The 26,671-nt window shown below is 40.1% G+C and overlaps 3 protein-coding genes across 4 annotated transcripts in view; 1 reads left to right on the top strand and 2 right to left on the bottom strand.

Moving 5' to 3' along the window:
* SCAR (wiskott-Aldrich syndrome protein family member 3 SCAR) overlaps positions 1 to 10,167 on the top strand; it is a 39,588-nt gene extending 29,421 nt beyond the window's left edge. The window contains exon 10 of the transcript XR_001940176.1: positions 10,156 to 10,167. The gene's annotated coding sequence lies outside the window, so the exon portion shown is untranslated. The remainder of the gene's footprint in view (positions 1 to 10,155) is intronic.
* LOC108762094 (uncharacterized protein C9orf172 homolog) lies at positions 329 to 11,655 on the bottom strand (the record flags this gene model as incomplete). The annotated part of the gene is made up of 3 exons (XM_018508917.1): positions 329 to 3,157; positions 8,975 to 9,289; positions 11,568 to 11,655. Coding segments are annotated over 3 exons (1,656 nt in total), but the record flags the coding sequence as incomplete, so codon positions are not given.
* Positions 11,656 to 13,588: 1,933 nt separating this feature from the next.
* Positions 13,589 to 26,671, bottom strand: part of LOC108762547 (uncharacterized) — a 38,331-nt gene continuing 25,248 nt past the window's right edge. For both annotated transcript variants that reach the window (XM_018509597.1, XM_018509589.1), the window contains exon 6: positions 13,589 to 13,804. In XM_018509597.1, the coding sequence (XP_018365099.1) occupies positions 13,666 to 13,804 (139 nt within the window). In that variant the 3' untranslated portion in view covers positions 13,589 to 13,665. The remainder of the gene's footprint in view (positions 13,805 to 26,671) is intronic.

Genomic DNA, 26,671 nt, shown 5'->3' on the forward strand with positions numbered 1-26,671 from the left:
CCCCCCCCCCCCCCCATTAATTATCTATTAAATTATGATCACCGAAGCATCGTCGATTGCTTGATTAATCGTCACTCGATGACGCCGCGACACTCGCGTAATTTCGGATTGCAAGTTTCCCTTTTCTCTCGGTACGTTTTTATATTGCTATACGAAGTAATGATGTAAGTCTCTCGTTATTATTGGCACCGTTATCGATCACCCTTCTTCTTTTTCCGCTGGAAAGAGATCAGCCTCTCGTAATGTCGTTTCTTGTGATGCAACTCGACCTAAAGCTACGTTTACTATTAGTAAAATTGGCGATTCGTTGATCCGCGGGAAAACTTTTCGCCGTTTTTAACCGAAATTGTACGCGTGGCGCGTTCCCTCGAGATTAGAAGTTTATATCGAAAAAGTGACGATGTTATGCGGCAACGTTCCGAAAGTTTGCTTTTCGCGATTTTTATCACGCTTTTCTCATTTGGCACGATGTCATGAACGTGAACGATACTTGTGGCAAAATCTTTGATATCGCATATCCGAGATGCGCGTTCATCTTTTTTTTTTCCATTTTGCGTTTAGAGAAGGTGGGAAATGTGGATCAAAAGAACTTCGTGATTACGTTCGTATTATTAAATTAATTCGATTAATAACGACGGGAATTATGTTTACATGCCGGTAAGTAAGGCAGGCATTCCGCGGTTAGTCGTAATTATAATAATGACATTTGCAGGAATAAATTAAAATATACAATGTAACTCTTGAAATATATATTCCCTTTCGAGGCTCGATATTGCACGAATTTAATTCCGTCTCTGGTAAAGTCGGACTCGTAAGCGAAACTTCCGTAGCGATCGATCGTGAATGTATTCGCTGAGAAAAATGTTTCTCGCCTCTTTACATATAATATATACGATAAAATATTTAAACAATGCAAAGTTGAACGAAGAGACAACAACGTACTCTAAATCTTACTTTCCGTTCCATCCGCCGAGAATCTTGAAATCGTCACTGATCCTTTCAATCCCTTCAAAAGAATCGTTAAAGAAACATGACTATATATAGACTATTCTACTTGGTTTATCAAATCGTTGTGATATACTAATAAAAACGCGTGAAAATATTTATTTAATTTTCTTCAAATATTCTTTAGAAGTTATTGATCATATATATTTTGGATTGAAAGGATCAGTTAATAATTCTTCAATAAGACTTATACTGGCGAATGATTATAATAAATCTCTCATACAGCAACGACCAAATCGAGGATGTCTGAAATGACGGAAGATTGCCTTCATACAATCGCGATACTTAGGGTATCGAAAAAGAGGATGGATATAAACAGAGTAATACTTTTCGTTTTTCGTGCGCTCGATTTCTTTTTTCTCTAGAAGGAAAGATAGAAAAAGTCTTTGTGTATGTATGCATGCCCTGTGTGTGAAATCATACAAGTCTGTGAGCTCAAATGTGTTGAGCTTTCTAGATCCATCTGGACTTCCGTTGGCATTTTCATCTAGATCTCTTCTACCTAAACATTCTTTCGCACAGACAATATAAACGTTCAAAAGATATCCGGACGAAATTAGGATACCTTTTAAACTTTTACATTATCGAAGTTAACTCCACTGACTGATGAAGTCGTCTTCAATCTGAAGGCATCCGTCAGTAGCCATCTTCGATCTTTTTCTCTAAGAACTTGAGGAAAATTCTAAGCAAATCCCTTGCGATCTCCTGTAATACTCGTTGATGATTTGTTCAAGTGTGATCTTCGCTCTTGCTCTGCCACCGGCCGACGTCAGTAGTCCTCATCTTGAAGAACTCCGTCTACAACGACGTTCCTGACCGTCTCCCCGTGAACCTGAGGAAAATCCTGAGCGACGTGTCTTGAGCTATCCCGATTCTTGAATCTCGTTCGAACATGGTTCTCACTCTTGCTCCACGCTGATGTCCACCGTCCTTACCCTGGACGAGTCCGTGGGCAATAATTGCAGACGTTCAGGCTCCGCATCCAGCATGATGATACACATGAAGCTCTTACCGGACGCCTGATCTCTGGGATAGATGGTCACCGGTGCGAACTTGTCCACCGAGCCGTCCACGTAAGAACAAAGTTTCCGGTATACCTGGGGAAAGTGTCTCCTCAAGGAGACTCCCCTGAGCCTGAGCTGCCGTTGAATATTAGTGAAGCTGATCTCTCGCGCTTTTCGTGGCGTGTTCTGACCGTTGTTACCGGGTAACGATGTCAAGACCAGGGTCTCAGGCGAGTCCATCTCTCTAGTGATGTTGCAGGGAGACGCAGGTGCTTGTTGCGACAGTCTCCTCCTGGCCTGCGGAGACGCCGAGGAGGAGGAAGCATGCTGCTTAGCCGCCCCGTCGAGCCTGATCTTCGCACACCTGGATACCAATTGCCGTTCCCACCTGACCGCGCCGCTAGTCGGCACTTCGCTAACCACGCACACCGCCACGTAGAGCACTAGCCGCGTTTCCGGATTATACGTCTTACAGAGGCGCATCAGTTCGGCGTAGAGCTCGGCGCCCATCTCGCCCGGGAGTAAGTCCGACCAACGCACGTAGGTGGGCTCGCCAAGGTCGGCGAAGCCGTTGCCGACGAAACGCTCGGCCGCTTCGGGGCTCGAGAAGAAGCACTTGACCGCGCCGCGACCGTGACCGGCGTAGCCCCGTCTGGCAAGGGCGGAGATGTGCTTCAGAGTGGCCGGGTCCTCTTTCGCCGAGGACAGTACCTGGCGGCAGAGACTGCCGGCTCGCGAATGAAGGCAGGTCCTGCGATGACGTTGCCAGTGAGCCCTTCGACATTCGCGCGAACAGTATAGGCAGGTGCAGTTGTGGCAGCTCTTATAGGTCCTCCTCGCTTCTGCCAGGGTGGTCGAGTTACCGCACTTGTTGTTACGGCACCGCACTACCTTGTCCATGGCAGCCGAGCTGCCGTTAGTAGTGGAGTCTTGGGGATTGTCGAAAGACACCCGACGGTGACGCGGCTGGGCGCCCCCGCGCGGCATCAACGACGAGGACGACGCAGCTGCGGCGGCGACAACCGCAGCTCGTGAGGGCAGCGTGTCGCTGCCCTCGCTCTTCCGTCTCACCAGCTCGCCCGAGTAGAAGTTGCGCTGCTGATCATCGACGGTTGCCTGATGAACGTCCATCACGCTCTTAGCTGACTCTGCGACAAGTCAGATCGATTGCCTTTATCAATACAAGTACGACAAGATCGAGGGATGGGAGAGACGATGAGAGAGGTTGGAGAACGATCGTGATTGAATTGGAGGGCTCGTCTCAAAATCGTGTTAGATTTTGTAAAAAGCAAAGATGCGTATTTTTTCAAGCGGATTATTTTATTCTTGCAAAATTTCCATGCAGTGCTCTTTGCGATATCTAATTTTCAATATTTTCAAAGTGTGAATTTTAACACGATTTGAGAGCGAGCTCTTCTCCTTGAGTCAGTCTACCAATGGCGTTAAATGGATAATGATGATGTTTATTACTTTGGCGTGACATGATGAATGACACTAAATGATTTTGTGTAGTGATGTTATGTCGAACGAGAGAGAATTCGTTCTCACTTTCCTCCGTCATCGTCACCGAGAGCCAGCGCGAGAAACGCGTTAAGCACAATGACATGATGATTATAAGCAAGTATGAGCGTGAATGACAGTGATCGGCGTGACGTATCTTTTAATGACGCACTCGTACGTATAATAGTTCGCCTCCCCTCAACAGTCTAACTTTCCTTGCTGTTCAATCGCATTTTCCTTGTGTCAGTGATGGCTTCGCAAACTCAGTACTTGAAGCAATTATCTAACTAAGAAAACTAAAGCATTAAAGCAAATAACTAGACTGAAATCATTTAAAGAACAAGACAGCTAACTGAAAAGAACGTATCATAAAAATATATCGAGTTCTATAAAAAAATGTTAAACTTTTTCTAAAAGTATGTAAATTATTGGTAATAAACATATTTAAGATTTTTTTAATTTTGTCATTGAAATTAGTTCTTCCTTTCGAAAGATTTCTTCATTATAATGTTGCGATAGAAACTTTTCATTATTGGATGATTAACTTAGAAAAAGAGAAATATAATTTTTAATTTCGTAAGTGGAAACATTTCATTCAACCGTTTTAATCTTAAAATTTCTCTTAGAAATTCTTGCGGAAAATTCTCTTTTTACTTCTTGTAGGTATGCGTATATTACTCCTCTAAAAATATTAATAGAAATTCTTTTAAAGTTTTTTACTTCTATACGCTATGTATTCGTTGAATGTAAGTCACAATTATAAAAAAAAAGACTTGTTATATAATAAGAGCGAGTGGGCACATTGCTACAAGTTCGCGTAAAAGCGAATCCAATCTGTGTATCCAACCTATCCCACGTGCCATCAAGCTTGATCGTGCACAGAACCATAGAAGATCTGTTCTTTTTAGTCGCACTTTCCTACGTTTCCCGCATTAAAAATAAATGTGGTACACACAATCAAGTCTAATGAAGCAAATCAATTGTCATCGATCCTCCCATTAAATATAACACTTTTAAAAAGTTAAATTCAAAATGTTAACGCGGTTTTTAATCATTTAAAGTCTTTTAAAATTCGATAACGCGTTGAAAAAAAATCTCGCGAAACAAACGCGAATGTTGAGACAGATCGCTGGAAAGTATAGGAAGCGCTGCTAAAAGGGAGACAGATCTTTAAAGACAAAGAAAGATGTGTAAGAAGAGAGAGAGAGATATAGATATATATAGAGAGAGATAGAGACAGAAAGGGAGTGTCGAGAGTCTTGGTGATGATTTTTGTCTTACGATCTCCGTCTCGGCTCGTGTTATTAATCATGCGGTCCTAATCATTCGCGCGATAAGCAGCGAGCGGCTGCTGCGATGGCCGGCCACGGCCAAGCTCGTCCTTGGACTCTGGGGTGTCTACGACCCCGTGAGGGGCTTTACACGCCCTTAGGCTCGCCTCTGCAAAGGTGCAAAAGAACGTGAGTTCGAGGGAGGCATCGAGACGCGAGATAGGCGTTATCGCGTTCTTCTTCACGTCGGATGATGTTCTCATGGGTTTCTTTTTCTTTTTTTCTTTTTTTTCTGTATCGATAGATCGAGTCAGCGACTGGTCCACAGAGACTCGAGTTAAAAAGCAACAACACGTCGCATTCGTTCGTCCCGTTTTTATTTAATTATATCTCTTTAGGGATGAAATTGAAATTCTCTTTTTCGGGAGAGTCGTTGGGGGGAGTCTTTTTCGTAACGCTCTGTTCGATTCCCTGCGCCGTCGATAATGTGATATGTCAGAATGATATGATACATGTAATTTTATCTTGAGTATCTCAGTTCGCGCGCGGAACCTGGTTCCCTCGTTCAAATACGAAGCACAGTCTCCGTGGGTGAAGGGTGAGGTGAGTGGCGACGAGGCGAAGAGAAACGCAAGTTTAAGTTTTTCTTTACACCGCAAAGCGGAATACACAGTCGGAATACACGTGTAGATCGAAGCGACCCAGAGAATGTATACACCAGCGGCAGATTTCTCTCGTGCTAAGAAATTAAAGAAAAGAAAGACGAAGAATCTCTACAAATTTTGCAAAAAAATTCCGCCGTTCTGAAAATAAATTTTCAGAATAAAATTAATTAAGATTGGTAAGTATATTATTTATGATAACGAATTTCTGCCGCTCGCGTAAGATTCTTACAGCTAGGACACTCGATGCGCACGCTCTTCAGGGTTACGGTGGGGGGTGGGGCGGGGTTCGTACGTAAAGAAATTGATCGTTTTTGGAATAGAATTTGCCGATCAGAACGAAAACTTACATAGTCCTCCTACCTTGGAGGTCTTGGCGTAGGTCGCTGCAGCTCTGCCCGGCATTCGCCTGGCCGACGGCGGCGTTCGTATGGCGATGGCGGATGGCGGACGTGGCGGTCACGACGGGTCCCCCCGGGCCAGGACTCGGGGTACGCGACGCGGGTGGCAGCCCCAGGAGGGAGTCAAGTACGTCCTCCAGGGTCGTGGAGCCCGGGCTCGGTTTGTTCCGCAGAAGAGCTGCCGTCGCCATCGCCTCGTCCGTATCGCTCTGGCCCGATCCTGATCATCGGTATCATGCGGGGGTAAAGAAGAGACAGAGAGGTTTGCGTCATCCTCTTGGCCTCGAAAGTGTACGTGCGCGCGTACGTGCGCGCTTACGTCGTATTTATGTGCGTGTACTTTTATGTGTATGCATTTGGTGAGAACGAGATATAAGCCTTTCCCCATTTTCCATTTTAACTCCGTGATTAATATAATAAAGCGATTACTTTCTCGTTGCCCCCTTAATCTGGTCCCGTTTTCAAAACGAAAGGAGGCAACTGCGTGTGTGCATATGTGTCTGTGTGCGTGCGTGTGTGCGTGCGTCTGTGTACGCGTGTATATACTTGAGTGAAAATGGAATAAAATATCCTTTCCAGGGTTCCAGTGACCCCTTTACCCCATTATGAATAAAGCGATTCTCCCATATTGCGTCTTTTGATTAATTTCGTTAAATTTCTCTTGGCCTCGAAAAAGCATTCACGTTCTTCATACTAGGGAGATGACAAACTTTTACGAATCTCTTCATTATAATAGTTAAATGCGATAGAGACGCGTGATTGCAGCCGACCGAAGTTACCGCAACTTGCGGCTAGAAAAATAATACATCTAGTTATGTGCCAGATCAAGTTTACATTTCGGGACCGCTAATTATATATATATCGATCGCGTTCGATCGATCATTATTTAATGTCATCAATTGTGCTTTACGCGCGCATAAGTGCGGCTGTTAAATTACATACGAAAAGACAGAACTCGATTGCTGACATCGTAGCTGAGAAAGCAACAAAATTCTGCAGCACTTACCGTGACACAAGCAGAGCGTGGTACACAATGCGACCGAAATAAGTGTATGCAGACAATGTTCACATAGGTGATCGTGACATTAAATCGGTTCTTGCAAAAAACACATATAAACATATACGATAAATGTTTTTAACAAAATATTTACCAATTGAGATCGTGAAGTGAACCGATTTAATGAAAAAACACATAGGGGTGAGAAAAAAAATAACTATACATATACATATATATATATACATGTATGTACATATATATACATGTATATATACATGTGAATATATAAATGAACGCGGGAGCAAAGAAGTTTGCGGAAACACAAAGGATGACGACAATAATTTATTTGTTGCCAGGGATAATAATTATGCTCTACAGACAAATGATAATCGTTGACACGTCCGAACAATAAGTACGGAACCGTTTGAAAGAGAGACAGAGAGACCAGGGGAGCACCGGGCACGCAGAATCATCGCGAGATCATCGTTCTTGTCGTCTCGTGATTCACACGATCGAAATCTTTTATATATAATATCACTCGCGCATTCAATATACATCGATAATAATTACAAAATAAAAAAGTTATTAAGGCACAGCAAGAGACAGAACGAGACGTGCGCGCGTGATTCTGCGTGCTTCGGAGCCGTAATTAAAATATAGTAACAATAATAATAATAATAATAATAATACAATTAAAAATAATAATAACGATAATAATAATAATAATAATAATAATATCGATGCGCTCGTAACACATGATAAACGGTATGCGCGCGTTTTACATAAGTAAACCTAATTAATACAAATATGTGTATACACCTGTACAGGTTCTACAGGTGTTAACGTAAAGTGGACAGCTTTACAGTAAACATACATGAACGCAAATAACTACTGACAATGGTGAGCGAGGAGAGAGGAGGGGAAATAAAATGGTTAAATTAATGTAAAATTAATATCTCCATACAATGATATACGGGAGCGCCTTTCAATTGTTCCTTTATCAGCAAACAGGAAGGGGAGCGGAGGGTCGTCGACACGTATCGTAAACAAAGTAAGAAAGTGTAACTACAAAATTCTTCGCGACGAGCTCTCTCGCATGAGCGACGACAAGAATGAAAAGGAGAGAAAAAGAGAGTGAATGAGAGACGAGAGAACGCGCGTGGAATGGAGAATTTTTTATTTCAGAGTTTTCCGCTGTACGTGCGAAAAAGTCCGCGAAAAGCGCGACTCGAGTATGCACTTCCATGCAGTTTCCCGAAAAATAATCCTCGGGCAAGTAAGCTGCAATCAGATAAATCGCGACGAATTCGTCTCGTTTCATCGTCATCTCGAGCCTCGCCGTTCGATCAAGCCTGACGAGATCCACTTGAGGGCATCGCGCTCTCGAATAGAGAATTCTCGATAGTAAAAGCTTTCGACGAACGAAGTCTATGATTATTCGCAGCTTCGAAGGTTTTACTACCGAGAGTTCATTCCCGAGGTACGAGAGAGCTCTCGAGTGGATGTACAGCTTCATCGTCTTGTATGTCGGTAGTGATAAACCTTCGAGAACGAGAAAAGAAAATATATGTTGACTCGAGTCGGCTTTGTAAATTAATTATTAGCTGAGTCCTGAAAGCTCGATTAAGCCTCGCGCACCTGCGGCTCGCCCGAGCGCGCAACGAAAGCTGACGAAAACGAGGACGGAATGAAGGGAGATAACGATTATCGATATGTGGGCGTAAGCTCTAATCACCGTCGTGATGACGATAAAAAGCTCGCGGTCCCGGAGAGAATTATGATAGTGCCTCCGGGGTTTTGTACCTACGTGGACGAGATGAAAGCACACGACGAATAAACATTACCCTTAAAGATCATCGTAATATTTATCACGTAGGGCGATTCGTAAAAACGGGAAAATAATTAATATCGATATGTTTATTATATTAATTAAATATCAATGCTTTTTTTTTTAAATTCTCTCTAAAACTAATTACGTTCTTTCACACGAGTCTTTTGATTTAATTTCTAATCTGCAGGAAAATCTCCTCAAGAGATCGTCTTCGTCAGTTTCGCGCGCTCAGTGATGGGCGGAATACCGAAAGTAGCCGGATGCCGAAAGTTTCGCGCGTCCGCTAGGCGAGCAGCAACTCACCGCGGTGATGATGTTGCTGTTGTTGCTGGCGATGCTGGTGACGCTGATGATGGTGATGGTAGTTAGAGAAGGACGTGGGCGACGGGCCGGCCGAGGATGCCTGGAGATGCTGATGGCGCACGTCATCCCGGCTGGGTGTCAGGTCCAGGTAGAGACCGGATGCGGCCGAGTCCTGGCAGCTGCAGGACTCGGTGCCGGCCGCGTTGCAGCAGTCGCCGGCCTCCTGGTCGGTCGCCAGGCTCATAGGCGTCTCCGGCGAGTCCACGGGCCGCGTGCCGACGAACGAGCTCTCCATCCAGCACAGCCTCACGCTCCCTTCGAGGTGCCGACACAAATGCGAGAGCGATTAGGCCCGGGTCATAAGTGACCCTTCGCGTCGGCGTCAGAAATTATTCTAATCGAGGACTTTTATACAGGACCTCCCAGTCCTATTTCTTTCCGTGGAAAATCTACTTCTAATTTTTAAGATTTCCAAAATCTTCAATGTGACTCAAACTTTGTGAATTTTATAAATTATACGAATATATATTTATCCGATTTTAAGGGCAAAAGAACTTATTCTTAAAATATTTCTAATCACAATAAACTATTACTTCATACATTTCGTTTTTCTGCGATTACAGATATTATAAATACGTTAATCTGACTACAAAATTTAATCCTTAAGGGGTAAACGCTGAATAAGTAACTGCCACGTTCTTGAACGCGCGAAGCATCACGGAAGAAGCTATTCGTGCACATACGTGTTATATAATACCAAGGGGATTTATAATCTCTTTCGTTATAAGGCTCTCCTGACGATTAGGACCCGACGATGCGGGCATTAACTATCTTTATTGATCCTATAAACGTCTTAAGTAGTAGAAGCACATGGGTATTGAGAGACAAATAACAAAGGAAATTAAAAATAATATCAAATAAATTGGAGAATGCAACAGCGTAATCATACGTGATTCTATCCGATCATATTCCTTTTAAAATTTTGTATAAGAACGTTCATAAATCTATCTTGAAGAGTAGCATTAGTGAAGCCAGTCATCAAAGTTTTGTTAGTGAATAGTAAGTTATGTGAAAAATATTTAAGTAAGCAGCGAGTTAATCATTATCTGTTATTGATATTATATACAATATGTTAGTGTAAGCGTTTAAGTTTCAATGCACGTCACAGCAGCATCTGAAAGATATCGAATCGATCAAAGTTTTAGTGAGTTTTACAAAGTTTGCAATTTCGACCTTCACGCAAAGCTTTTCATTCTAGTCCTCTAATCTTTTCCAATTTACACCTTCGATATTACACCTCGCAGACAGCTCATTCGCGAGTTCGTTCGCGTCGAGAAGATGAAAGGAGGGGGAGAAGAGGTGGTTGAATTTCAGGGTAATCTATTTCGGTGACGACGGTCATGAGACACTATCGAAATAGCAGCGACTCGTCTCGACGACACGCTCTCGAGTCGCAGCGCAGAGTTGAGATTGTCCGAGAAGGTCACGATCTGGCGTCGACTGCAATACGCAACACTAGATTTCAAAATCAAGAGACACATTGTCGATCGCGTTATTTCGTAACGTCGTAAATTGACAGGCGTACACATCCTAACTGGAGTGCTTTTTGATAAACGAGTATCAAACGCTGTTCACGTTTCTATTACCTCTTATTTCTAGAACAGGAGCGTCAGAGCTCAAATAAAACCAAGAAAGAAGACTAAACTGACTTTCCTTGTAATAATCTTAAAGGCGAAATCTAAGGACACTTCTGACATCGGAATCCTGTGATGGATTTAACCAAGGATCATCTGATGCTGAGATTGAACATTTACTTCCTACCCATGGATTTATTTATATCCAAAGTGATACCGGTCGCAAGATGCGAGGAGATGCGCACCGCAATTCAAAACGCGGAAGATGTAGACTAAGTATCTTGAATACTTGTACCATGTTAAAGTGCGACACGTGTATGCGAGCCACTTGCAGGAAGTACTCTTACCGCTATGACTTGCACTCAGTGCCTCAATGGCGAACGAGAAGAAGAGTCTTCGTTTAGACATTAAGATAGCTTAGAATTTTACATTTAATACAAGACGGTTATTGCGACTTAAATTGAAGTTTTGATACCTTGCGGATGTATAATATTTAACAAAATGAAATGTCGCGTGAAGATAGTTTTGAATTAATTAAAAGTTCCATAATTTGAATTTCCATTAATTTTCATTAATTTGCATTAATTCGAAATATAATGATTTATATGTAAATTTCACAATAATAATATATTTTACTAAAATGTAATATAATAATTGGGGTTCAAATGGAGAATTCTAAGGGTGCTCATTACGGAATAAGAAAATATTTTGAAATGCGTTTCCAAGTGAATCTCTCTGAGAAACTATATCCCGCGGGGACCCTTAAAATTCTTTAATCCGAGAAATTGGGGGGAGGGTATAAATATTAAAAACCGACCTGTTTTGACCTCATCGATGCGCAGAGCCAGCTGATGCATATAGAGACAAAGAGAGAGACAGAGACAGAGAGAAAAAGAGAGGCAGCTTGCAAAGGAAGATAAAAAGAAGACATTAAGAAAATAGGAAAACTCAAAAATTACCTTCGTGACGGAGAGCAAAGGTGATGGTGGTTGTGATGTTGATAGGATGGTATATTTTTTTTTGTGGCTGAGGGGGTTGCTTTAGTGCTCACCTCTGGGGCTGGTAGACCTCGCTCCGCCCCTGTCATCCCAATCTTCAGGTCGAGGTCGAGGCGAGAGTCGGCCGCCACCGCCTCCGCCGACCTCCTGGCCGCTCTGCACGTAGTGCACGATGGCCGAGGTCACCTCCTTTATCGAGTTCCGTACTTCCAGCTGCTGATTCGTTGTCTGTTGCTGCTGCTGCTGTTGCTGTTGTTGCGAAACAAGCATGAAATCCATTCCGAACAATTGAAGATTTGTTATGGATACACAAAATTGACATTTTGACTCAAATTAGTTCCACCCAGAACATTAATCATTGTTATTTTAATGTTGAGAATTTCGAGAAGCAATTATTCTCAAGAATATTTCTAACCGATTCTTCTAAAGCAATTATAATCGTTCATTGTTTCGAGTGTTTGGAGAAATATGAAAACAAAAATAAATATTCGCTCGTATATATGGAAAGCAACATAAGTAATCTAGTTATTATCAGAGAAGATTATAAATAAATTCTTTAAAATATATAAATATTTTATAACATATAATTATTGCTTGATATTATAATATTCATGAAAGAAGTAATTATTTATTTGTATAATCCGTTAGTTAGAGATAAATGTTACACGATGATAAATGGTTTTTAAAATTATTACCATCATTAAGGAAAAGCTTTAGAATATAAGAGTCTTAAAAAATGCATCATATGTAAAGTATTTTTCAGGGAAGAAACCGTGAAAGATACGAGACGACAGGAGCTTTCCTGCCAGAATTTCTAATTTTAGAAAGCGGCGATGCGCTTGCGTACTGTCTGCGGAAATTAAAAATAAATTGCACAAAGAGCAAGATGCAAATCTCGTAAAGGGATCAGAGGGTGGAACAAAAACGAATCGCAAGGGATCGCGTTGTTAGTTTTCGCTTTCAGAATCCATCAACAAGTACGAGTATACGACGAGTGTGCGTAAACGCGTGACTTAAAATGTGTAACACATAGATTCATACAATCATGAATATCGATTCACAAATACACTAGAATTCTAAGGCCTGCTGACGTAAGAGAAGTCGTGACGTAAACGGTGACGTCAATAATTTCCACGAGGCATTTTGTATTTGCTGACGCGTTTGCGCTGAATTATATAAGGGAAAATTGCGTTGAATGGTGGATAAAATAGATAGACAATTTTAATTTGCCATGAAATTGAATCCATAAGAAGGGATTATGAAAAGCCGATAAGACAGAAATGACCAAAAAAAAAAAAAAAAAACAAGGAATAAGTTGGAAAAAAGGGATTCTTTTTTTATCATTCACTGCACTAACCTTGTTTGCGGCCTGCAGTTGAGGAAGAATACCCTGAGCAAGACGTTCCGCCGGCGTCCGCGGATTGGTCAGTCGCTCCTGAGACCGCCAGCCCAAGTAGGGCTGCCGGTGATTGAAGGACGACCTGGCCGAACTCGCGGGTGAACTGCCGGCGCTGTTCAGCAAGCTGGTACTCCATCTCGAGAATACGGGAGGTGTGGGACTGGGACTCAGAAGGACACCTACAATATAAGAAAAAAAAAACGGACGTTCATTATACAGTTAAGCTATAAAACCTAACAAAATAAAATCATATCTGTGATTAAACATTCTCTAAAAAACTTTTAGAGTAAATTGTCACTTTGAAGAGTGAAATCTCACTAATAAAGATCGAGAATTAAGCCACACTCTTTTACAAGACTGGCTCAATTTTCACTCTCTAGAGCTAGAGTGAGATTCCATCAATGAATTTAGAGAGCACGAATCAAGAATTGCACATTAGATACTCCCCCCTTTTAAACTTTTTCTTAATTTGTCGAAAGTTTCGGACTTATAACATTTAATTGTTTTTAGAATCGATTACATTTCGTTGCTGGTTCAAAGATAACTCAATCCCACCTGTGGTCGGCTGTCGATTGGAAGACGACGAGAGGGACGACAGGGAGGTGGTCTTGGAGCCGAGGGCGCGCCATCCTCCATGCTGCGACGCGTCGGAGTGCCTCTTCAGCCGGAAGCCGTCGCGGGCAGCGGGTGAATTCTTGTACCAGTCGGGCACATTGAGTCGTTGCAACGATCGCTGCACCCTAAGCTCGTGCTCACTCGGCACGCGCTCGCCCACTTTCTGCAGCTCATTCTCCGGCGGCTGGAATGACAAATTCATGTTCGTGTTCTTCAGCAATTCCTCAATGCAATGGACAATTATGAAAGCTCTCACGATAAATTAAAAGGAATATTTCTCGCTCACGCAAGTTCAGGGATTAACATATCAATAATAATTGGAAAATCACCAACAGAATCCTAGAATAATAGAGCGTTAAAATTCAAATAGAAAAATTGGAATTAGAGTTGACGATAATTAATTTGAACAATTTTAATCCTTGAACTTAAATGGCTGATGAATATTTATCTCGCTCAGTCCATCTTGTGCGTTATCTATATTACAAATAAATAACTAATCTAGTTTCTACAAATGTTTCTCTCTCAAATTGTTCGTTGTGAAAGAAATCGATTTTGACGAAGAGTATAGACATGAATGTTTCGGGACACCCGGTGACGTGTGACACACAGAGAATACGTGGCTGTCGTGTGAAGCATCGTGCGAGATATCAATCCTGTTCTGCGAAAGTTTCAGGGACAAACCTGCGCGAAGGTCGACAGGACGAGATCCTCGTCGCAGCTTCTCGCCGCGCTCTCGATCAAAATTCGACACGCCGCGCTATTAACGAACCCGTGAGTTGCCATCATCGTGCCGTGGTCTCTTCTCAATCTATAATCGACCATGCGAGTCCTTTGAGACGCGTCAGGAGCGATCACCGATCTGGGAACGATACTCCATTTTATTCACGGACCCGCTTCTATTTTCAGAGCATTTTCAGACGACTGAAGCTATATTGCTAAAACTATGTGTATATCAAGAGTAATTCTAATTATTTCTCTATACGTCATATTATTAGTCCAATTTAATAAAAACAAAGATTCAACACACACGTATGTCATATTTTTAGAAAAAAATTAATGTTGATAATTTATAAATTTTGACAGATATCAGTTCCCACTTAGAGATTTATGTTAGAAGCTTGCCATATTTTTAGAAAAAAAATTAATGAGTGTACAAGTTTTAACAGATGTCGATTCTCTTTTAGAAGTTTGTCACTGTTACCGGCTCCTTCATATTTCTCATTGTCTCGACTTCAATGCTAATCGTACGACGGCTACATAACGGATGCACGTGACGAACGTGCTTGTGATTTTCATGCACGGAGTCTAACGGGACTAACTCAGAATGGCTTCCACGTCTTCTGTCTTCTCTTCGTCATCGAGCGAGGGAGTAGTTCATCAAAACACACACGTGTGCGAATCGGCCTAAGGAAAATATTTTTCGAGATCGTTGAATTTTCCTCCGCATGTGGGATGAAATGCGCTCTTTATAAATATTTTGTCAACTGAAATTTCATTCCTAAAACATCCACTTTAAAAAGCAAACGAAACTAAGCAATCGTATTTTTAGTATTAGTTCGTTAAAAAATCACCTCGCGAGAAGATGAGAAATTTTCACTAAAATCGAAACGCATTCTTGTCAAAATTATAAAACAATTACTAAAATAAGTTATTTAAATAATTCATTGTAAAAAGGTAAAATTAAGCCAGAAACAGGTTCTAATTCCTAACGCATGTACTCCTCGAAATTTTATCTCTCGATAAACTACAACATTCACTAGGAGTTCAATAGGCGTTCACTAAATGATTGAGTATAATGAATGATATCTAGTTATTTTCGATAGAAAAAAAGGGCGTAGCTCTTGGTAGATTTTCCAATCCCGTGCAAACGCAAAACGGACAACGGTGATGCAGGTTTTGGAGTACGAGTCCAAGGCTGAATTGTGTGAGCGGAATAGGAATAATCCGTGTGCGGAAATGTGAGGGGCGTTTACGTAATACGGACGGGAAGAACAAACAGCAATAGGCATTCGTTTCATAGAATCGATTTCGTGAATCGCTAAATTTCTTATAATATCATATAAGTCAAAGTCGTCACAAATGCCTGAACGACACTAATAAGATATTCGATAGTGTAACCTTTAGACGTCTTATTAAAGTCTGAAAACATGAATCTTAATAAAATTATAATGCGAAGATTGACTTAATTAGACGACGAGTCTAGAAATCGAACTAGATCAACGTAACGAAAAGAGACTAAAATAGAACGAGCTTGGTAGAGATAAAATTGATATTAAGAGCCACAACACACTTAAAAAAAACTTAAGCAATAAAACGTAAGCACGGTAAATAAATTGGCCAATCACAGTAAAGACCGTAAACAGCAGCGAATCCAACAGGTTGATTTCCTTACTGCTTATTGTTTAAATTTTTTGTGTACTTTAATTCATAATGTCATCCAATTAGAGTTATTTTTAATCATTTTTATAGGTCGTCAATTTAACTAAGATAAGGACTAAACAATTTAATTCAAGAAACTAAACATTAAAAATTTAACTCAAATTTATCTATTATTTATTAAATGTATACGTTATTAATATGAACGTTACTTTGAAATTAATCACAGAAATGAATTGATTTACATTTTGACACACATGGAAGTTAAGAATACTATTAAACTTTATTAAGAATGTTATTTAACTCATAAAGGATTGGGTTACTATTGCTCCTTTGATATCTAACAGTGTATGTACTCTAAGACTTCATATCTCGTTTAAAAGAAAAAAAAAACATCAAGTTTTGATATCGCGTTGCGAACGGACGCATTGCATAACGGACGTCTCGGATGTCGAGACACGGAGCTGCAATAATGCTAATTTAAATTACGGGCCGTCGTCTTTTCCGTCACCACGTCATCGCGTTGTCCCCGTCAATTGACGCGAATTAGGGGAAAGCCACGTCAAAGAAGGCGTAGTGCATCTGCCATTAAGGCGGCCAAAGACCCCGCGTCTCTCTCGTTGCAAGTGCATGTGCATCGCGTCGATGCATCCTGTTCTCGCAGCATCCGCGAATGCAACCGCGGCGTCGCCTACGATATTTCAATATTAACGAACAGTATTACTTTTTGAACACAATTTTTGATCTACGCGTATAAAAAATCTTAAAAAATATTCGAATTATTTTATTATTAATATATTATTATTATATTTACGCGTAATTTTCAATATTTAAAATATTCAATGTTTTTTATAGTTAATGAAAAAATTTAAACTACTTTTTCAAATTCTAGATTTCTTTAAAAATTAATTCTACAAGACAGATCGATGTTTTTTTCCGATTTTACAAGAGTTTTGAAAATTCCTAGCGCACGCATTTTTTATTTATATATGCCTTAGTTATTTAGCTATGTTCATATGTTGATCGCATTAACTATTCGTTAAAATTGCATACACGCGTATAAATTGTAGTATAACACAATATAATCTCGTGGATATAGTTTTAATAGTTGTGTAGTTGTGTTCCATCGATTTTACAGTCATATAAGAAAAGAGGGAAATCTGCGCTGAGACTCACCGCCTTTACCATTCATTGTTAACCGCCATCGATTGCAATTGTTTTCGAAGGCTGGCCTTAATAATACACCCACACCAATACGGCGGAAGTTGCAGAACTTTTCCGCAACCGCTTGAAACTTTGGAATTGCGAACGGCAGACTCGTCTTATGTCTAAATAATTCCTGCCGTCTTATCATAGAAATGTTGGTTGAAAGTGTATTACGATAGCGAACTAAAGTCGAGAAAATGAACAACTGGCATGGTCAAATCATTTGATAAGAGCGAAATTATCGATAATTCACACAAAACTATAGTATATTATTCGTACTTTAAAGTGACTGATAACCGAGAAGCTAGCGGTATAATTTATACAAAAATATATTATTTGTATTTTAAAGTAGAAATCAATATTAGGTTTATTAAATTTTATTTTGAAAAACAATAATAAAACAATAATAAAACAAAATAAGAAGTTCATTTTCTCTTCTCTTGATTTTTCAATCATCGAGTTGTTCCGTTCTTTTTTTATTTTATTTTGAAAAGTTTAATTAGATTGTAATAAACATAATTCGTTTAATTTATTTTTTAATTAATATTTGCTGAAACCGCTAATGCGTTTTGATCTAAAGACCTTTTAATGAGAGTCTGAACACGAATCGCAATTTTATATGTAAGGTAGCACTTTTAACCAAAATCTGCGAGAGAGAAGGACATATATTTACCATTTCTTTCTCTTTTCATTCTGTTCTCTCTCTCTCTCTCTCTCTCTCTCTCTCAGAAATGGTTAAAACATGGCAGACCAATCGAAAGTGGCTTTCTCACGTCCAGATTTTTATTAGAGGGTCTCTAGTTTTGACCAAAATACCGCCTATGCGAATTTAACCGCACATGCGGCACGCATATGCTCGCCGTGTGCAGATACATCGACACGAATACTCACAAATGCGTGCGAACGAACCCTCGCGCAAAGTCGCACTTCGCGGGGAACAGAAAGTCGTCGTTTTATTACGCGAAAGGCATAACCATAAAGAATCCTACGTGCAACTTTTGTTCCGTAACTTTCTAATTCAAGGTTTTTGCGTTCATTGATGCGGATCTCTCGTTTGATATGATCTTTGCACTTTGCGATTAATCAAAGAACGTTAAATCTTTATTCATGACTCGAGCCATTAGTAATAGTTGATATATAAATTAATAGGTAGTCTCGTTAATCCTACGATACGAAACGATAATTCATGAAACATTTATTTCCCTAGACAGACTGTTTGCGGAGGCTAGCCTAGTGTGTAAAGTTGAAATAAAATATTCAATTATTACGCGGCATTAAGACTATACATCACTCAATTATCGGGCCCCTCGGTGTTTACGACACTGCACATGGCACAGCCCGTATCGTAGATACACGTGGGCACGAAGAGCGCCCACACGTCGCAGATTCTCGCTCGGCCTTCGACTCTCTTGCTCGCCGCGCGTATTAACGTTTCACGCAACTACCTCGTTCTTTCACCGCCCAGCATCTAAACGATCTAACGCAATCGACACCGCGACTTTACGGAATCAGCGATCGCTTAAAGAAACAACGCTGTCAAAAAACTTTCAACTACAAGACCATTCCTCTCTAATTACTAGCATATTTGAGAATTACGAGGGTCACTTTTTTATGAAAGGATATATAATTATCACAGCTTTTTACTCATAATTAATAAAAAGTATTCATTTAAAAAAGTGCTCATTTTACATCAAATTTTTTACTTCATTCGGACAGGCTTTTGAAACTTGATATCGAAATAATCCACATTCAAGCTGTCATGAGGATTAAAGCCATCCCTGCTGAAGTGGAGTTGCTTCCCCTGTTATACGCGAAGATCTTTCAACTGAAATAGGGTGCTAAAGTAGGTCAAATACAAGGGTGACACAAGAGTAGTTTAACAACAAAGGGTCAACTTCTGGACAGTCCTCGAGAACACAATACCGCTCTTCATATTTCATTTAAAGATTACAGAAAATTACTATTGAAAATTAAAAGATGACAAATTATTTTCAATTTGTATAAAGGCTATACGTATGTGCTGTAATTTTTATTAAAAGATAATAACTTTCTCATAAAAAAAAGATAAATATATAAATATATACGCATGTGCTATAATTTTTGTAAAAAGATAAATTTCATTAAAAAAAAAATGAATATAAATTTTTACACATTTTAATTAAAAAAAAAAAGAATTTCTTATTTTTCTAAAAGAACGTGAATTTGTCAACACTCTAATTCTTATATCGACAGATTCTCTGAGCAAGTATCTGATTATTTCAAAGAGCTTTTTTCATTTAAATATATTATCTCTAGAGAGATGTTTCTTTTCATTTATTTAAAATTATTTCCAAAGTTATTTTACAATCACTACATAATGCTTATATAATGCTACCGATATGCGTCCGGTTAGCGGAATGTCGACTGCTTTCCCGATCTCGACATGCCAACTGCAATAGAAGCGTGTGGGATACGGGCGCATATGCAGGTGCAGTGAGACTTGCGAATCGATTTGCGAGAGCCTATACGCGACACAATTTCGTGTCCCGACGAGACCATACGGGACAAAACGAGACGAGATGGACGGGCGCTGGCATGGTTCGCGACATTTTCGTGAAAATGAACCGGAAATGTTGGCCCGAATCGCAACAAGCTGTCGAGGACTCTCTGACACAAGTAGGAGTGTGAGAAATTCTCTGGAAGTTGTCCGAGAGTTCGATGCCAAAAAATATTTGAAATCTAATTTACCGAATAATTGATTTATTTTAATCATCTTAGAACATCTTAAAAATTAATCAAATAATAGACAAAATCCCTATTCTTGATCGAAGAGAATCTTAAGGTTGAAAAATATTTATATGCGAATTTGCAAATATATTTTTCAATTCTATACAATATAAACTACGTATGAGATTCGGATTTGAAACGCAATCATAAACTGAAATAACATCACAAATTATATATTAATCGCCAATTTAATAATGAAGCTAATAAGCATCTTAAAACACTGCAAAGAATTTATTGCGAAAGATATCACTTCAATCAGAGTTTTAATTTGGAACTCCCAATTTTCTGAGACGTCTACTCAATTCGATCACTGAGGCTTATGAAGGTATTTATCGTAATGACCAGTAATTTAGAAATTAAGGCGTACATTGCGAACGCGTATCTCTCTTAATGATGATGCATTAGCTTCACGTATTGTTGATTCTTGACGGTTCTAATAAGCCAGGCATGACCATCGATCGTGGCGGCATATTCATTGAATGCAAACAGACGATTCCACGTGATTCATTGACTTTACCGTGACCCCCTTTAATCCTTTCCTTATACCAAGACAATAGGCTTCACCGCGACTCGCGCAATAAAGGGATTTTGGAACTTTTAATCGGACACGTTACAAATCTGCAGTAAAATTTTCCAAATGGAGTAACGACGTTCCTAGCCGTTAAAATCGCTCGAATTTACGTGGCTTTACTGGTTCCGTGACCGAATGTCCAACGATGGAATTTAATGGCGCTATGACGTGCAAATTGTGCGGAATTTGCGAACAATTCTACTAACAGGGATATCCACGCAAACGCACGACATTCATTACGTCGCGGAACGACGTGGCTTTCGAAATTATTACAGGACAATCAAGTTATCAAACGCGGAAGAGAGGTAATGCGTTTAAACGTTCGACAATTTTCCGGAAAGGAATTTTCCCCGCTTTATGCGACGTGTAATTAAATTTGACTTCATTCGCGTGTCAACAAACAGCGGTTTTTTACACGACGGCACAGTGCAACAATCGGACGATAAATATTAATCGAGAACGTTATTGCTACGGGTACTTAATGGATGTAAATGTCATGGCCACTATCGGAAAGAAAAAAATAGTTCCCCCGGCTCTTGACTCCTGTTTCCAGGTCGCGGCTCTTATGAAATTAAAATTGATATTTCGCAATGTGAATATCTACGACACTTTACATTATCCGCGAAATCGCGCGAGATTTAGAAATAGCAAAGCGATCAATTTTTTAAATTGATTTTTTAATTGAATAATTAAGTTTTAAAATTTTTTAATTTTGTCACAATACTTGCACAAAAAAGTGTGTATGTGTATATGTACATTGAGAGAAAAATGTATTAAATTTTAACATACACATACTTGTATTTGTTTGAATAGTACTAGCTAAATATTTACTGTATGTAAACATGTGTTTATTTATTTAAAAACCATTGATTTGATTTAATTATCATTTTTTAAACTTAGTTAAATATTTACTTACTGTAAGTAAATTAGTACTGTTTCAATAAATATGTATTAAAATTCAGTACATTTTCCTCAATATATATGTATATATATATATATATACAAAATACTCAAGAAACACAAATCGTGTGAGATATTAATCTTAAAATATTCTCAGATCTGTCAATTTTAAACTTTATCCTATAAATAATTTAATAACGTTACAATGTTGCTTAATACAATATAACGTTATAATAATTTTAATACTACGAGTAATTTTGTAAAAGAAACTGTCAGAAAACTTTTCAAACAGTTTTGAATTCGTGTAAAATACAACATTATTCATAGTAATTTCAATAATGAACGAATAATTGACCGAAGATCATTATAAAGAGAAAGGTCCAAAAAATTCCAACAAATTCACAGATTATCGTATAGAGAGAATTTATAAGGGAAGCCGGCCTTCTCTTTTAGTTTCGTAACAAAGATTCAGTTAAACGGTTTCACGAGATAACAGCTGGATAGAAACGACTGCGTCCGCGGGGCTGCGGGGTCAACGTGGCACAGATTCGCGTGCTAGGCATCGTGGTGTTGGATTCGCCAGGCGGAGTGCATGAAGCGGAATGAGAGAGATCGGTTCATGCACTCGTATGTAGAAGCGAAACGTATCGCGAAACGACGAAGCGTAACGCACATATACAAAGAAACGCATGCACACATACATGCACGCAGCGGGACGAGCCGTTGCCGTTGGTGTTGGTCGATCAATATACTATGCTGGTGGGAGCGAGATGAGAGGAGGAAGCTGAAGGGCACGGGAGAATAGGAAAGAGGGAGGAGGCATGGTTAAAGCCGTGGACACACTAGACCGATATTTGCACAATGCGCAGCCGAGAAAGTCGCGTATTCGGGATTTTCTTCGCTGATCCACCTTGCCCTCCAAATCATAGAAATTAGCGGAGCGTATGTGTTACATCTGATAAGATTTCCACATATAAGAGGGAAGAGTGATTCCTCTCTATATACTATATTTTTGTATAAACGTCCCTCAGCTCGTCGAAAATGTCTGCAAGTTTAACGTAATAAAAAAATTGACATATTTGATATAAAAATTACTTTTGAGATTTTTGTATTATAAATTTATGTATTTTTTTGCTATAGCAGCTTGATAAGGTTTTTCTAAAATTGCTGGGCAACGATTTTAAAATAATTCTTTCTGAGAAAGATTATTAGCCAGTGAATAATAAATTTGATGGAATTACGGCATTCCAGCCTCTTTCATATCGGGTCTTTATTCATGCTATTTTCCAGCAATAGAGATCGCAACGAAGCACTAACATGATATTTTTATCCGAACGGCTATCGATTATCCCGCAACAATACGCGAGGGTTTCTCGCAAGTGGTCAATATCATGTATCGCACGGCTTGAACTTCTAGGTTTCTAGAAATGTTATTTCCACACGTTTGACCCGTCAAATTGGCGACTTCGACCATCGACCACCGCCAGTCTTTAAAGGTATTCGCGGGCGGTGATCAAAGCGCTTCTACATCGCTTGACTTCTACTTTCTCAGGGTGGTCCTCTTTGAGATGTCACTTTGTCGAGCCTTCTCTCCCGACTCCGGAAGAATGCGCATAGGGGTTATCGACCTGTCGTGAGATTTTACCCTTCCTCCCTTTCCCCTTCCGAATTCCTTCCTCTGAAGACGCTTGCCCTGTCCTCTTCGTCTTTTCCCGTTACGTAATAAGTAAAAACTGAAGGAAGAGGCATGACGAGAGAACGAAAAGAAAAGAGAAGAGAACACCGAAAGAAAATAGTACAAAAGGATAGTCGAACAAGACGAAATAGAGGAAATTAGGCGAGGGGTTTAGTTTTAGAATGTCAAAGAAGAGGAACTACACCAAGTGTTCCGCAAACATCTCGAGGATATCTCGCGCCAGTTATGCTATTTAAAAAACGGAAACCGTGCACGCGTGCGGTTGTATAATTTTCCGGTTCTTCGAGAAGCGTGCGAGAAACTGCTCGACAAAAGAGGTCGCATTAGAAATTTTCTGTACGCCACGAACGTGATTTTTATACTACGTTGCCGTTAGATTGCCGTTAGGTCCGAGGAAATCTTGCAGGATTCATAATTTCACTTGTTCTTTCCCACGCTCTTCTTTCTGAGGTTTTCGTTCTCGTGTGTTTAACAGGAACTCTCGAATCTCGAACGCGCTTGGTCCACATTCGCGGTTTCTTTGACAAGAGCAAATATGTAGAATAGTTGTGTTGAAACCATAATAGCGCCTAATAGCTTGGCTGTAGGAACGTATAGCAGACCACCTAAGCGTTAATCGAGCTGATCGAAACGTGTACACGCGTGAAAAGGAAGGGCGTGAACCAAAGCACAGGGTCAACGGTCTTCACTATGTCCGTTTAAGAGACTCGAATGAAACGAATGATCGACGCGGCTCCCACGATGCGCGATGCCGATCATCGAACCGGCGACCGTCGTCCCGTGAAGCGTAACCCCGTGACCGTCGACCCTTATTAAAGCCACCTTCCTCTTACGCTTGGCCAGATCACATATCGAAACGTTCCGAAAATCCGAGATTAATATTGCATTCCGATCTAAATAGCTAATGACATTGAAGGACGTTTCGAACAGAGTGATCAATCGTATACGTTCAACGTGACGTTAAAATTTGTCCATCGTGTGACGATAAAACGGAAAACTAATTCTCTCAATCGAGTCCGTTCATTCCTCTGAGATCAGAACGAGATTGGTAATAATATTATATCAACATATACAAGGTGAGATCGATGTCTTTATCTTTCGCGGACGTGTAACAGACCCACCACAGCACGAGAAACACACTCGGGAGAAAGCAGGACAAACGGAGAAAGAGACTCCGTCCGACAAGAGTTATGATGGTTGTTCACGATAGTTCATGGCAAATCTGTGAAAACGCACAGATTTAAAAACCGTGTTAGTTAGAAAAATTACACAAACTCTTTCACGTTCATGCAAAAATATCTTGAGGATCGATTTCTCTGTCAATAAAAATTTGTCTCTTAACAATTGAGAACGATTTGACCGACGATGTTACGGAAATTAGGTATATCACTTCGACTTGAAGCATTGTCAATTATGTAAAAGTAGATCAGCAGAAACTGAGATTTCCTTTTCGATAAATAAGAATTCTTAGGAGTTAAAGAACATTTGACATCTTAGGAAACTCTGTGGCGTTTCCATGACGAAATCGTTTTCCTGAACAAGTCCAGAGGGAGTCCACGTGAAACTACGCCAATGCGGAAGAAAGACTCTGCGACACTCATCGTCGCACCTTGTCGCGGAAGGAGCCTCTATCGATCCTCGCTGCGATATATCTAGGCGACAAGCCGAGAGAGCAAGTAGAATCGAAGTAGTATCGGCGAGATTCGTCGCTAAAGAGTTCATTCGGCGAGACCTAATTTAGCCAGCCTGTCGATATGGGACACCTTTGCGGCCGGCGGTGTTCCATTGACGGTGAGATTAGAACGGTGGTTTCCAGAACGCGGTTACAGTGATTTGCCTGCGAAGACATTTGTTTGGGTTGAATATGCCTCGAGATGTAAACGAGAATCGCTGACGAAACGCGTTCGAAGTCAGATTGCAGTCTCGAAACATGATACCTGATCGTATTTATACTTTTGTTAATTCAAATCACTCAAAGATCATTTTCTTTCCATCCAAAGAAAACTGTGATATCTAATTCAAATTTTCTTGAGAAAAGATCTTCCAATTTTTGGGAACAATCTCAGTCTAAAGTTTATCGCGCCACGTGTAACATATTAAGCATATCTGCAACAAATATTCATATTTGCATTACGGAAGAGAATTTGTATCAGATAAGTCGGTTAGATCATTGAGTGACGACGATATAATCTGCATGCGACACGACGTTAATTAAACGAATGCTAATTTCTGACACGACGATAGCACGAAGAGCACGTAGCTTGGGTTAATTAACGTATCGATCAAAACCGTGTTAATTAACGGCAAATAGTCTACTTCTGCATTGGAACATTCCCAATTAATCTTCGTGTGTTGCATATGGGAGCGTTCGAAATTTTTTCGTTCAATTTCCCCACGCTCTAAATGACACCTTTCGATACGTCTTCATAAAGTGCCAACTTGTTACTTGTCTACTACTTCAATCATTCTCAATTGTTATTAGCTTAAAGAAGGATATTTGACAATTATTTGTGATTTCGTAACGTCGTAATACCGGTTATCACCAAAATTTCTCATTGGTAAATCTTGATAATAGATGTTGCAGCAACGTTACGAAATCACAAATGATTATCAAATATCTTCCTTCAAGCTAATGATAATTGAGAATGATTAAGGTAATTAGATTCTCAAGATTGCACTTTAGAAAAACGTGTCGAAAAGAGCTCGGCAAAATTGAAATAAAAAAAAATTTCCAAAGCTTCCTATACTTAATGTGTTTACACGTGGCGTAATAAACTTCAGACTAAGATTGTTCCCAAAAATTGGAAGATTCTTTTTCAAGAAAATTTGAATTAGACATCACATAACTTTTCTTGGATGGAAAATAAGTGATCTTTGAGCGATTTAAATTATTAAAAGAGAGAGACAGAGAGAGAGAGAACATAAATACAAATAAATCTGTTTTGAAACTGCAATCTGATTTCGAATGCATTTCAAGTGCGATCCTCGTTTATATCTCAAGAAACATCCGAGTAAAATCAGCCAAGGATGCGAGAGAACTTAGCAAAATGCGAATACTTGTTCTATCTATGCGGGAACATCCCCTTTCCCAATATCACGCGCGACCGATTTTGCAACGCAAGCATGACTCGATTTATCACAGGACAGAGGGTTCCGCTCGTCGAGGTTCTAATATAGGTGCATTCCATCCAACTTTCCAGCCTCGCATGCGATCAATCTCGCAACGAGATCGGGACATCTCGTCAACCACGACTCCTCGTCGACACGGCCACGTCCGACGAGATCGATCTGGAGCTCTCGCGATTTCACGAGCGGTCCTTTGGCTGGTTCACGTCGCATCGTTTGCCGCATGATGATATACCAGAGATACCAGAGACGATACGAGAGAACGCGATAAACCCTACAGGGATAAGGATCATGCCAGCGGGACCACTCACCTTGACGAAATGCAGGTTCTCCTTGTCGAGGAGGAACTCCATGGACTTGTGGGGCCGCTGGTGGATGGCGGACGTTGCGGCGGAGGCGACGTCGTCGCG

The sequence above is a fragment of the Trachymyrmex cornetzi genome, unplaced genomic scaffold, assembly GCF_001594075.2.
Source record: "Trachymyrmex cornetzi isolate Tcor2-1 unplaced genomic scaffold, Tcor1.1 scaffold11, whole genome shotgun sequence".
NCBI lineage: Eukaryota > Metazoa > Arthropoda > Insecta > Hymenoptera > Formicidae > Trachymyrmex > Trachymyrmex cornetzi.